This window comes from Ambystoma mexicanum, chromosome 2p, assembly GCF_040938575.1.
Source record: "Ambystoma mexicanum isolate Mex_15411 chromosome 2p, UKY_AmexF1_1, whole genome shotgun sequence".
NCBI classification, from domain to species: Eukaryota; Metazoa; Chordata; class Amphibia; order Caudata; family Ambystomatidae; genus Ambystoma; species Ambystoma mexicanum.
In genome coordinates, this window is record NC_090923.1 from 991,277,554 (window position 1) to 991,291,010 (window position 13,457).

The window sequence follows — 13,457 nt, forward strand, 5'->3', positions numbered from 1 at the left end:
TAATAAACGTATACCTTTTCAACACAACATCTACTTATTTGCCATAGCTTCCTCATTGCTTTTCCATACAAACCATCTCCATCCCCACTCCTGGCATCGCCCCCTTGTACATCTGGCAATTTATTTATTACACTAACCGCATCAGCCCCCACACAACACATGAGAGTTGAAAACTTCCTTTCATCGGAAAACTCAAACCCACACGCAACAAAATAGAACTTAAAAAGGTCTTTCCAGTGCTCCCACAGGACTGGCGGCACACCAGGTGTAGCCAAATATTTTGATGGTAAATCCAGGTTCTGCACAGTGCTATAGGATAAATATTGATAATTAAGACAACTACGCTGACACCTGTAGAAAGGAAAAGATATCTCCCTAAATCAAGATAACTCCCTCTACACTCCAGCAACCTCCCCCCACCTGAGGCAATGTTAAGGCAGGATGGGTCTCCCACTGCAATGTCTTCTAAATTCAATATACATTGCCAACCAAAGTAGCGATGAGCAAGAGTGAACAAAACAAAGTTTATAAGAAAAATATATATGCGTGTTCATCACAGCACCCTGAATGTCAATGGCAGGACAGTTTTACACTGCTATCTAATGTGTCCTTCGCCGGATGAATTCCCACTGCCAAAAAAACAATGAATAATCGACTGGATTCTGTAGTAATGCAGTATAAAATATGGAGCCTGAACTTGATATGGCGTAGCTTTGAAAAACATACTGGTCATTGCAAGCTTGCCGGACCAAACTATGGCACACAATTACTTGACGTGCCTGCTAAGATGGCACATCACCCATGCAACAAAAAAGTGTCTGATGGCACTAGCCTGGCTTTGGGAAGAGCCGTTCCTACAGCCGTAAGCACGACCAGGCCACCACCTCCTCCTAGGCAGGCGAGATTATCTGTGAATGCAGCGAGCCCACAAGCGCTGCACTGCTACAAGGATGAAAGCAGAAGCAGGGTCCAATCCTGCCACGACCAGCCCGCATGTGACAAGAGCAGTTATGATGACCACCACTCCCACACAAGACAAACACAAAGGGCACTAGCCTCGACCTGCTCTGATGTCCTAAAGGTGGTGCTCCTCCCCAAGCCCCAACATGAGCCCCGATAAAGAGATGGCCCCAATCTGCCGAATGCAACTTCCTCCCGATCCGAGCTCCGATTATTGTGATGGGAGGAGGGAGTGGCGGGCCTCCAACCCAGTCTACACTGCCCTCAGCAAGATGCTTCATTATCCCGGGCCCCAACACGAGCTCCGATCACGAAGAACCCAACCTGGCGAAAGGCAACCACCAATCAGGCCCCGACCAACCAGTTCCGACTATAGTGAGGAGCGGGGGGGCGGACTGCTATGGTCACCCCTCAGACCCACCCCCAATACCACCTGCCTGTGAGGTGATTCCACAGTCGCAGAAGTCACCTCCTCAGCCTGGCTGAACACACCAGTAGTGACTGGTACTATACTAGAGCACACTGAAACTATTACTAGAGCATCACAACAACTGACAAACCACGATATTGGCTTGAGCTCTGCGCCTCGACACGGCCGAGCCGACCCTCACCAACAGGGTTTGTGGCAGCACACACTAGTCAGACCCACACAGCACAGTGTGGACTGTACCCCACTCAGGGTCCGTCACCAATGCTGAACACTGCGGACGCCACCAGCTGCCCCCACCGACATCCAACCATCAGAGATGGGATACTCTGCAATGGGGTCTTCCTTCTTCTCATCCCCATACAATGCCGTAATATAGAAGACCAACGCAAGGTAGGTGTAATAAATGGCATATACCTTTATCGGAAAATACCCCACGCGGGTCCAACCGCATCAATGCCGGGGGCTCAATTGTCAGACTCATTAATGGTCAACTGTATGAGGCGCAATCAATGGTATTCAAATAAAGAACGTTAAGATGCCCTCACGTGTGTAAGATAATACATGTATGTTTTACACTGACCAGCAGGCATAGTCAGCCCTACAGATAAGGGGTGTATCAGCTACTTTTACTCCCTAAAAATAGGCAAATACTCCCCAAATATAATAGGGAGTAAAATACCCCCAACAAAAATAGGAAACCACGTATGACCTTGTGCTCCTGATTTCATCCACAAAGCTCTGTGGGTATGTTTGGCCAAGTGGTGCACATAGTACCACAGGAAGAAACTTATTACTGCCTGATTGGAAGAAGTAAACATGTATCTTTTAATGTGTATGAAAAACTAGGTGCAAAGGAATGATTCTTTCAAAAACATTTCCATTTTCCCGTTTATATATGTGTACTCGCTGAGAGGATTCTGTGGATGTCGTCCCTTCTGCCCTGGGAGGGTTGGGAAGGGGGGGTGACTTTCTCTTGGGGTTTGGGCGGTGCGTCCACAGTACAATAAACCCCCTATGGGTTGTGCAGCAGGGGAGTATCACATGGGAGAGGAAGCCCATTATGGTATTAGGGACAAACATTCCCAGAGAACTTGGTATACCACAGCCTTGTTAGACCCTCTCTAACCCCAAGCCAAACTCTCCTTCCCTCTTTCCCACAAGTGCCAATGACTACTATTGTACCATCAACTTAATATGTTAGCCCAGACTAGTGGCCCCAAGTATGCAGATTACTCTGGAGAACCAAAGTGAATAGTCTTGTCTCTCACAGCATTTGCTTGGTTTAAGGAAATAAAAAACTTCAGCGGGAAACCAACCTGGGAGAGATCCATCCTCCGACGAGGATGCCCGGGAGACGCCAACCGGGCAAACAGGGGACTGGAGGCCGAGACACTGTGCACAGGGCGAATGGGAGCGCGAAGGTAGTCCAAGGAAAAAAGGAGCTACTTTCGTCGCTGCCCAAACAAACCTCTGGGTGCCCCAAAGTCCGGCAAGCCACTGGAAAGCAAAACCCTATTCTGAGAGAGGAGCAGAAACTGGCAGAGTGACCGCCAGACGAACTGAACGGAAACAGCCCGGCAGGGACACGGCCGACCATGGAGAGCACCCAAACGCTGCCAGAGCCTCAGGAGGGAAGCAGTGGTGGTCAGAAGACACGAACCACAAACAGGTATGCGGACAGAACGAGAGGTGCTGGGGGTCCAGCAAGAAGCGTGGAGCAGCGGCAGAACACTAGATAAGAGGGTCTGGGACTCCCACCCATATAAGAGCTTGAGAATAAGAGGCTCTGGGACCCTGAAAGCAAGAGAGACTGATCAGAAGAAATCCTGTGCTTGGCAGGAGTACACCTGAGATAAATCATTGAGAGTCTGGGCTCGCACCCATATGAGAATCCAAGAATACAGTGAAGTTCGTTCAAGAAGGAACAGGATCTGGGACCCAAGGAATTAAGAGAAGGAAAGGAAACTACATAAGGAGGAGGCAATCTCCTAAAGTAGAATCCAGTGGAAAATAGCAAACCTAATTATTGGACTAATACCTTGTAGAACATTTTTTGTTATTTTTATCATCTGAGACATAGGAACTTTTCGGTTGGCAAGCAGTCATTATCACTTTATGTTGGGAAGCAACCCCTGTGTACATTAGACTTAAGTTATTAGCGTTAGAGGTTTTCGGGACATAGCAGTGACTATTTTTTTGACATCCTGATGTTTTCCTTAGATATCTTTGAAGCAGCTAACCCACTCTTAGCTTTAGGGAAAGAGGCTGTTTTCACAACACTTTTTCCTGGTCAATAAAAGTTTATGACCAAAATCATCCCACCTCTGTAACAGAGCCTTACTTCTGCATCCTTATATACCTTATAAAATACTCCCATTGGGAATTGGACTTACGTTTTTACTCCCTAAAAAAGGTACTCACACAGCTTTAAAAAACTAGGGAATAAAATACTCCTACTTCACAAACTTAACTGGAGAAATGGGCACAGTAAAGAAGCATGGTTCAATATCGTCCTACAAAGTATAGCAAATTCCTGCACTGCATTCATAAATTAACTATTCTATTCAGGAGACAGTAGTCCAGTGCGGGCTTTAACTTAACACTGTGAGACTTACAATACTGTGTTTTTATTGGGGAAAAACAAGACATGTCCTAGCATGCAACTTTTTTAAGATTCTCGAATGGATAATGTTGGCATACATTCTGTTTGTAAATAGAATATGCACTGTGTACATTATCCATGCCTTAGGGTTCTGTCAGCACCCAGGTGTACACAATGTGGACTTACCCTGCTGCTGCTCATATCCCGCATCCAACTTCTCCCTCTTGATCCTGCGGTTGGAGCTGCCCCCGGGGGCGCTGATAGCTGAGGCGGGCGGTCCCCCATCAGCAGTGGCTGCTCCCCCGCGACTTGTCTTGCGCTCGCGCCCACTCCGCTCCCGGGAGCGTTTACGGCTCCCACGCGCCTTGTCCTTATCCTTTTCCTTATCCTTATCGCGGTGTTTGTGCTTTTTGTGTTCGCGGTGCCGTTCCTCGCCGTCTTTGCGGTGTTTCTTGGAGGAACCCATGACAGCTTACTCCTGTCCCCTCTCTGGCAGTAGCCGGCTGTTGCAGCACAGCACCGACGTTTTCCTAACCCATCAACTCCATAGAAATAAAAGGCAGACTAACTACAAAAGTACGCAGCTCAGACAAATGTAATAATGAACTAGAGGGCTAACGTTCTGTTGTAGAATGTATCGTTCCTGGAGGCCATGCTGGGGGATATAACTACACCATAGCTCCCAACTCACACGCTTTCGGCGGGTGTCACCCGCCTTGTAAACAGCGGACTCACCCGCCAAACCTCATGCACGCCCATTCATTTGAATGGGCCTCTCACCCGCCAAAAGTAAAATCGGGTCTTTTCACCCGCTTTTGCGACATAAATGGTTGAGAGCTATGACTACACTGAAATCCTTCCAGAGTTCTCATAAAGGTCTAATTAAGATTTAGGGAGCTAGCGAACAAACGTTCTAAACCCCGATGACAGCACATGGGGCCATGTTGAAGGATTATGAGCTGCAGACAATGAGCCGATTAGCGGGAGAGGGAGAGTTCCCTTCCTTAATGCATACATAGCTCTTAACCTTTCCTAACTGCTTGGAGGGTGAGAGCCTGGAAACTGGCGTTACAGGAAGGTGCAAAAAAATCCCAATGAATATTAACTAACTAGGGTGTTGCAACACTAAATTGTAGTAAGGTACCTTGGGCATGAAATACAGATTTTCAACACATTCCTTACAGAAAGTCATGATTCTATTAAAGACTCTTAGGTGAAAGATTATGCTCAATTCTTCTCTTTACTTCTCTGTCCCTGTCACAAAATATAAACTTCATGAAACAACTCTTCCTGAATGGGTGGGCAATCGTATAATATTTAACAGTACATAACATTTCCAAAATTACAATCCTCATTTGATATACATCTTGTTATCATTCATACATTACAGCGATTGAATGGGTGGAATAATCTTTCGCCTCTGAGTCTTTAATAGAATCATGACTTTTTGTAACAAATGTGTTGAAAATCTGTATTCTATGTCAAGACTCGGAGTCTCTGATTATGCTTGTTTAAAGCTTACTTACCACCAACGAACCTATCTGGTCTACTGGTCTAAAATAGAAATTCTTAAATGTTGTTTCGTTTGACCAGTCTGCAGCCTTCATAATATCCTCAAGGCGAGCCCATAGCATGAAAGCTGAAGACGCCATAGCACCTCTAGTTGAGTGTGCTCCAAAGTGACCTACGTCAATGCATAGCTCTCAACCATTTGTGTTGCAAAGGCGGGTGAAATCACCCGATTTTGTTTTTGGCGGGTGAGACGCCCATTACAATGAATGGGCGTGCAGGAGGCTTGGCGGGTGAGTCAGCCCTTTACAGGGCGGGTGACACCCGCCAAAAGCGGGTGAGTTGAGAGCTATGGTCAATGCCTGCTTCTGCCATGCACCATCTCACCCATCCAGCTAATGTGGCTGTCGCTACTGCTTTAAAGGGCTTTCTCACCGCTATGAACAGCTGAGATTCACCTGCGGACCTCACTCGATCTGCCATGGCCTCATTAGCTTTCAGACACCTAACTGGGCATTACCTGGGCCTTTCAGGGAAAGTCATGTACTCTACAGGCTTACTCCCTGTCTTTGTCCTTTTTTTCAATGTAAAATATAACACCTTTAGGAGAAAAAGATTTTCTGTCTGTCTTTAATGCCTTGACCTCTGACACTCTCTCACAAGAGATTAAACATAACAATGTAGTTAGTTTTGCCCAAAGAGCTTTCCTAGATAGATTCTCGTTGTCTGGCCAGGACTCACACATCCTCAAAACCACACTCACGTCCCAGAGGCGTGAATATCTTGGTGTCGGTGGTCTCATGCACCTAACTCCCTTCAGTAATCTACATATCAATGGATGCTCGCCCACTGGTTTTCCTTCTATGTACACGTGCCCTGCAGATATCGCTGTGGGTAGAGGGACCTATGTAGAGGAAGGGGCATGGATAGAGCATTTTGAGAGTCTGTTTGGGGCAGTGAAGTCTGGGGGATGGTAGATCAAACTGCATCCTGTTTAAAATTTGAAGTGGAGGAAGTAAAGAAGGCCCTCAACCAGCAAACCCTTAATCGGGAACCAGGCCTGGATATGATTCCATCAGATGTGCTTCAGGATCCTTTGGATTTGTGGGCACCACTATTAACGGTAGCGTTCAACGCCTGTATGGAATCTGGTAGTTATCCCCCTTCGTGGAAAAGGGCTATCATCTTTCCCATTTTTAAAAATGAGGTCCAGGCTACTCCCAGTGCTTATAGACCTATTTCACTGTTGGATTCCTCTTTTAACATTTTTGGAAGAGTCTTGTTAGAACATATTGAAACATGGGTGTCGGAACAATCAGTATTATGAGACATCCAGCTTGGTTTTCGCCCGGGAGTTGGAACTATGGAACAGAGCCTTAATCTGTATCTTCTTGTGGCTAACTCGGTCTTCTGTAGGGGTGAGGTGGTGTACCTAGCGTTCATGGACCAGAGTACGGCTTTCGATAAGGTAGACAGGGCAAAGCTCTGGGCCGTGCTCCGGTCCTTGGGCTGCCCGGGGGACATACTGAGGGTCCTGGTTGACATTCACTCTGACAATGAGGCTTGTGTGCGCAGTGGTCCAGGGGGACACTGTACGGCATGCTTCAGGGTCGGTTGTGGTGTGCAGCAGGTTTGCATGCTGACCCCAATATGCTTTTGTCTATATATTAATGGCATTAATGCATCTTGGCTGACTTTTCTGGGGGGACGGGCTTTTCCTGTGCTAGCATATGCGGATGACACCATATTGCTAGCTAGAACCCTGAGAGCATTACAGATTTTGATAAATGCTTACACAACTTTTATGTGTGAATTAGGCTTAAAAATCAATACAAAAAAATCTGCTGTGATGGCCTGTGTGGGCAGAAAACGGCCAGTGGCAATGAGACCGATGCTCTGTGCTGGAGAAGTTATCCCCAGGGTCAAGGTTTTTGATTATTTGGGGATAAGCTCCTCAGAAGCTCTAACTGGGAAGGCCCACCTGGCCAAACAATCGGCTAAAATGAGTCAGCAAATAGGTGGCATCTTTCGATTTATGTCAAGGTGTGAGGGTCAGCCCTTGGAGGTGATATCTAAAATCTATGTGTCATGATCCATAGAACACATCCCTTTTGGACTTCCTGGTCTCTGTCACAACGGGGCTTGCACTCCTTGGTACTTCCAACATGGCCGTCAAACGTACGCTCTCCACCAGCCTCCACATCAGACGTACCTCATTCTACATAGAGACCACGCCCCCGCGGCCCCACGCGTCTCAACGCTACCGCTTGCAGTGGCTAGACGTGTGCACCATAGTTCGCTGTAACTAATCTCTTAGTTCTCCTAGTTCCCGGACCCTCGATTTCCTCCTCTTCCCTTCCTCCCTCCTTACTCTGCCTTGATTCCCAGAGTGGCTCGCCCAAGTTCATGCCAGGCCCTTATGGATCTCGCTATGCAGATAGACTTTCGTATCCAGGAAAGGAAGGCAGAGAAGAAGAAAAGCAAGTTGCCCTTCTGGAAGGTTTCCATTGAGACCTCCTCGAAGTCTGACCCCACTCCTGCCTCTGTTAACAATTCAGAACCCATGCAATTAGGGGCTTTCCGTGGACCCATATACCTGCAAGAAAGGATGAGAAGGATCCACACGGGGTTATGTATGTATTGTGCCTCGGATAAACATCTAGTTAGAGAGTGTCCTCTAGCCCCTCCACGGCGTTTGGGAAACGCCAGCTCCCGATCCTAGATGGAGCAAGGCTTCGGGAGAGAGATGTTTGCGCCACATCTATTCCATCCTTGAACTCTCCTGGACAGAACAACCTAGTGATTTTACAGGCCTTTCTATCGCCATCCAAGAATGAGACCTACCCCATTTTGGCCTTGGTGGATTGTGGGGCCATGGGGATATTCATAGATCAAGATTATGTCTTTAGCCACCACATTCCATATGAAACTCGAGGCATCATGCAACCTGTAGAGGCGATCGACGGAAGACCTCTTTCTTCAGGACCCATAACCTTACAGACCAAAGAGATCCAACTCTCGATAAACCATCATCAAGAGGTGATCAAATTTGACATCATAAAGTCAGCTCTTTACCCAATGGTACTGGGTATGCCCTGGTTACAGAAGCACAACCCATATATCAACTGGGCAGCAGGATCCTTGTTTCTTGGTTTTGAGCATTGCATGTCTCACTGTCTATTCCTGGATTCCTCCTCGACATCTTCTGAAGGCACGCCAACAGACCAGCAAGGCCCATTCATGGTTTCAAATATCATACCCAAAAATCCCAAGGCCTATCAGGAATATGCTGACGTGTTTTCAACTGCTATAGTCCAGGCCCTACCCCCTCACAGACCTGAAGACTGCGCAATTGATACAGAACTTTCAGCAGTGAATCCCTTTGGAAGGATGTTCATTTTATCCGAACCAGAAAAAAGGGCCCTCTGAGAATAATTGGATGCCAACTGTCATGATGCCCACCCCCGGGCATCCAGACCAAGTCCATATACCCCGGAAGCAGGCATCATGTTACCTGGAGCAAACCCAGCAACCCCTGTTAGGGGCTATCTGGGTACAGTCCGGCCGCCTATGGCGCCAGGCTCATATGGAACATCAGTCCTGGCGCTTATGGCGCTAGGCTCATATGTTAAAACTTACCTGATGCAGACCATGCTGCAAGGGATCCAAGCATCCAAGCCCATGTGAGGCTTGAAGGGACTATTTTATCTTAGGAACTATTTTGTTACTTGGGTGTGGTTGTGGAGGAATACTTACCTGGGACTACTTTGAAGGCTATTTAAACCACGGCCGAAGAGCAGCACATGCTTCGCGTTATTCTGCATCCAGAAGTGTAACACTCACCGTGTCTGCAGTCAGCATCCAGCATCCTGCCACGCCCGCCTCAAGTCCAGAGCGCCTAGAAAGAAGGGAAAGAAGAAGAAAGGTTAGAACAAGAACTTTACTGGATTTCTTACCTGATTTCGGATTCAGCACATCTTCGAACCAGAAACAGACTTCATTTTAAACGCGTCGCATCGCCAGCAGCAGCGCCGCGCCATACTCACCATTCCTCGCAGCATCTCTACGATCCGGTGCTGTCTCCATCATCAGGTTGCCGCATTCCAGCACCTAAGGGGGACAAGAAAACAACAAGGTGAGCCAAGGGAACAAACAAGGACAATCTCTTGCAGTGAGCCAAGGGAACAAACAAGGACCATCTCTTGCCACCATATGCTTACCTGATTTTACCGCAGGAGGTATTATCCACCAACACGCCAAATCCTCCTACGCTGCACCTGCAAGAAAAGAGAAAGCAGCGAGTTAAACCTTGGCATCATTTACCGGACAGTGTTACAAAACACAGACTCTTACCTGAACGCTTTCAGCTGCCACAAGACGATCATCTTTTGGGTCTAAGCTGCAAAAGAAACAAGGAATTGGACAAAAGTGATTATTCGGACATTTTGAACTCTTTAGAACTATATACTTACGGCCTTTCGCCCGGAGGTTTGGAGACAAGATCTGTCCAGAACTCTTCCAATACCCTCAAGCCAGTGAAGTAACTGGCCATCAACGCGCCCCTGCATTCTTGTCAGGATGGAGAGCTCATCATACAAAACTATAAGGTGAGCTTTGTGAAAGGGAATGTCAGAAGTGATAAGTGGGGACGCAGTGAGGTGTTACTACTCAAATCCACAGGTGGCTAATTCCCTTTCCCCATCTTTAGGAGACTACTTCCACGGGTCAAGCAGACGAAGCTAGGTATGCCAGTCCAGTCAGTCATCTCTGCACTACGCATCATATTGGTGGAGACCGTGGCTGTCCAGTTCCGCTCGACACCCCTGTGGGAGCCAGGTGAGCGTAACACCAACCTTGAAAATGGCACCATAAGACCATCCAAATCTCCAGCTTCGTTGTTTTTTGTTCCCAAGAAAGACACTAAAGAGCTTAGGCCTTGTCTTGATTATCGTGGATTAAATCAATGCACCCTCAAGGACCGCTACCCATTGCCCTTAATCTCAGATATCCTGGAAGCGGTGAGAGGAGCTGTAGTATTCACGAAATTGGATCTCAGGGGTGCCTACCATCTGATCCGTATCAGGGAAGGAGACGAATGGAAAACAGCCTTTAGAACACCCTTTGGTCACTTTGAATACCTGGTCATGCCCTTCGGACTCGCTAATGCCCGAGCGGTCTTCCAACATTTCATGGATCGGGTGTTTTCTGATATGCTGTTCCTCTTCATCATAGTTTACCAGGACGATATCTTGATTTACTCCAAGGACCATCTAAAGCATGAAGAACATGTTAAGGCAGTCTTACAACGGCTACGTGAACACTAACTCCTAGCTAAACCCGAGAAATGCCTTTTTCATGTCTCTACTGTTCACTATCTAGGATTTGTCCTTAGTCCAGAAAGAATTGTAATGGACCACTCAAAGGTAAAAGCCATACTATCTTGGCCTGTTCCCTCTACCGTGAAACAGATTCAATCCTTCCTGGGGCTTGCCAACTTTTACCGGAAATTCATACCATCCTTTTCTGAGATAGTTCAACCGATCATTGCATTGTTGAAGAAAGATACTCCCTTTCTCTGGACATCAGCTCAAGATAAGGCATTCCAACGATTAAAAGCAGAGTTTACTCATACCCCCATTTTAGCTCAACCTGATATTAATCGACCATTTCTAGTGGAGACGGATGCCTCTAACTATGCCAGAAGAGCAGTGCTAAAACAGGAATTCAAGGACAAATTAGAACATCCCATTGCTTACCTTTCACGAACCCTAACTCCCAGCGAGACTCATTATTCCGTCTTGGAAAAGGAGCTGTTAGCCATCCTTCAAGCCTTCACAGAATGGCGTCATCTACTTCTGGGAGCTAAACATCCTGTTCAGGTCCGTACGGACCATTGAAATCTTCAAGTTCTACAATCTTTGGAATGTAGGAATAGTCGTCAAGCCCGTTGGGCCTTCTTCTTTGCCCAGTACCAGTTCCACATCCATCATGTCCCCGGATCACAGAACATAATTGCTGACACCTTATCCCGACGTCCTGACTACGAAACTCTTGAAGATTGGTCCTTCCCAAAGATGTTTCCCCACATAATTTTTGTAGCCTAAGCAATCAGTCTCCTGGAAGACATTCGGATGCAAACCCAGTCCTCTGAGATCTGGAAGGAATTTACGGGGAAGAATCGGTGGAATCTTAGAACAAGAGACGGGTACCTGTTTAAGGATAATGGCCTGGTCATTCCCACACAGAGACTACAACAACGGATTATTAACCTCTGTCACGATACCCTTCACTCCGGACAGTGTGGCGTCACCAACACCCTCCGTCTCATACAAAGACAATTTTGGTGGCCTAAAATGAAAATTGACGTTCAACGGTACATTCAAGCCTGTGCAGTCTGCAATCAAAACAAGCATGATAACAAGAAACCACCAGGTCTCCTACTTCAACCTACGCTACCGTCTAGGCCCTGGGAATTCATCGCTACGGACTTTATTGTGGAATTACCACCATCCAGAGGTTACACGACTATCATGGTCACCATTGATTTATTCACCCACATGGCTCATCTTACACCATTGTACAAATTGCCCTCTTCCTCAGAACTCGCTAGCATCTTCCTGGAACACATATTTCAACTTCATGGACTCCCTTCCAAGATCATATCAGACAGTGGACCTCAATACATCTCTCAATTCTGGAAACACTTATGCCGTATTCTAGGAATCCAACATGCCCTCTCTTCAGGTTATCATCCACAGACTAACAGAGCTACCGAACGTGTGACCCAGACCCTGGAGCAATACCTTCGTTGTTTCACCACCAAGGTACAGGACGACTGGTCACTCTTAATACCTGTGGCTGAATTCACCTACAACAATTCTGATCACTCGGCAGTCAAGACCAGCCCTTTTTTTTGCAGCCAAAGATTCCACCCTTCGGTTCTACCTTCATTCTCCCACATCCCACACCAGTACCAACAGTCGACTCCTGGATTGAAACTCTCATCAACGTACAGAAGAAAGCCAAAGAACACTTGGAAAAGGCCCGAACTTACACCAAGCGATATGCGGACTCCAAAAGAAGACCAGCACCTTCTTATGCAGTCAGTGATAAGGTCTGGCTGTCATCGAAACTACTGCCTCGACATTTATGACCAAGCAAACTGGCTCCCCGGTACTATGGCCCTTTTTCCATAAAGGAAATCATAAACCCAGTGACATTCCTGCTCAAATTGCCAGCCTCCTGGAAGAAGATTCATCCAGTTTTTCACACTTCTTTATTAAAACCTTACGTCCAGTCCTCCCGGAAGTCCTTCAGACGCAACCCTGAAAAAGTATCCAGAATATGCGACTCCAGGTATAAACGGGGTCAACTTCAACACCTGGTTGAGTGGAAAGGATATCCTCCTAGTGAAAGAACCTGGGAACCATTTTTAAATCTGAATACCCCTCGATTGCTCAGAAGATATCATCTCATACACCCGGGCAAACCTGGTGGGACAGGTTTTCAGAGGAGGCATGCTGTCATGATCCATAGAACGCGTCCCTTTTGGACTTCCTGGTCTCTGTCACAACGGGGCTTGCACTCCTTGGTACTTCCAACATGGCCGTCTAACGTGGTACGCTGTCCACCAGCCTCCACGTCAGACATAGCTCATTCTACATCGAGACCACGCCCCCATGGCCCCGCGCATCTCAACGCTACCACTTGCAGTGGCTAGACGTGTGCACCGTAGTTCGCTGTAACTAATCTCTTGTGTCCTGGTTCCCGGACCCTCGATTTCCCCCTCTTCCCTTCCTCCCTCCTTACTCTGCCTTGATTCCCGGATCTCGTGTACCGCCTCCGAGTACACCTCCCTCGTTTCCTGGACTTCCCGGAGACTCCGAGTACCCCTGGACGCTGAACGCTGAACGCACGCTGGAACCAGACGAGGCTCACGCAGGCTTGTACAAAACC

At 47.3% G+C, this 13,457-nt stretch overlaps 1 protein-coding gene across 1 annotated transcript in view; it reads right to left on the reverse strand.

Annotated features, from left to right (window-relative positions):
• SART1 (spliceosome associated factor 1, recruiter of U4/U6.U5 tri-snRNP) overlaps window positions 1-4,558 on the reverse strand; it is a 1,237,846-nt gene extending 1,233,288 nt beyond the window's left edge. Inside the window, exon 1 of the mRNA XM_069644803.1 lies at window positions 4,179-4,558. Within this exon, the coding sequence (XP_069500904.1) occupies window positions 4,179-4,458 (280 nt within the window). The 5' untranslated portion in view covers window positions 4,459-4,558. The remainder of the gene's footprint in view (window positions 1-4,178) is intronic.
• Window positions 4,559-13,457: the final 8,899 nt, after the last annotated feature.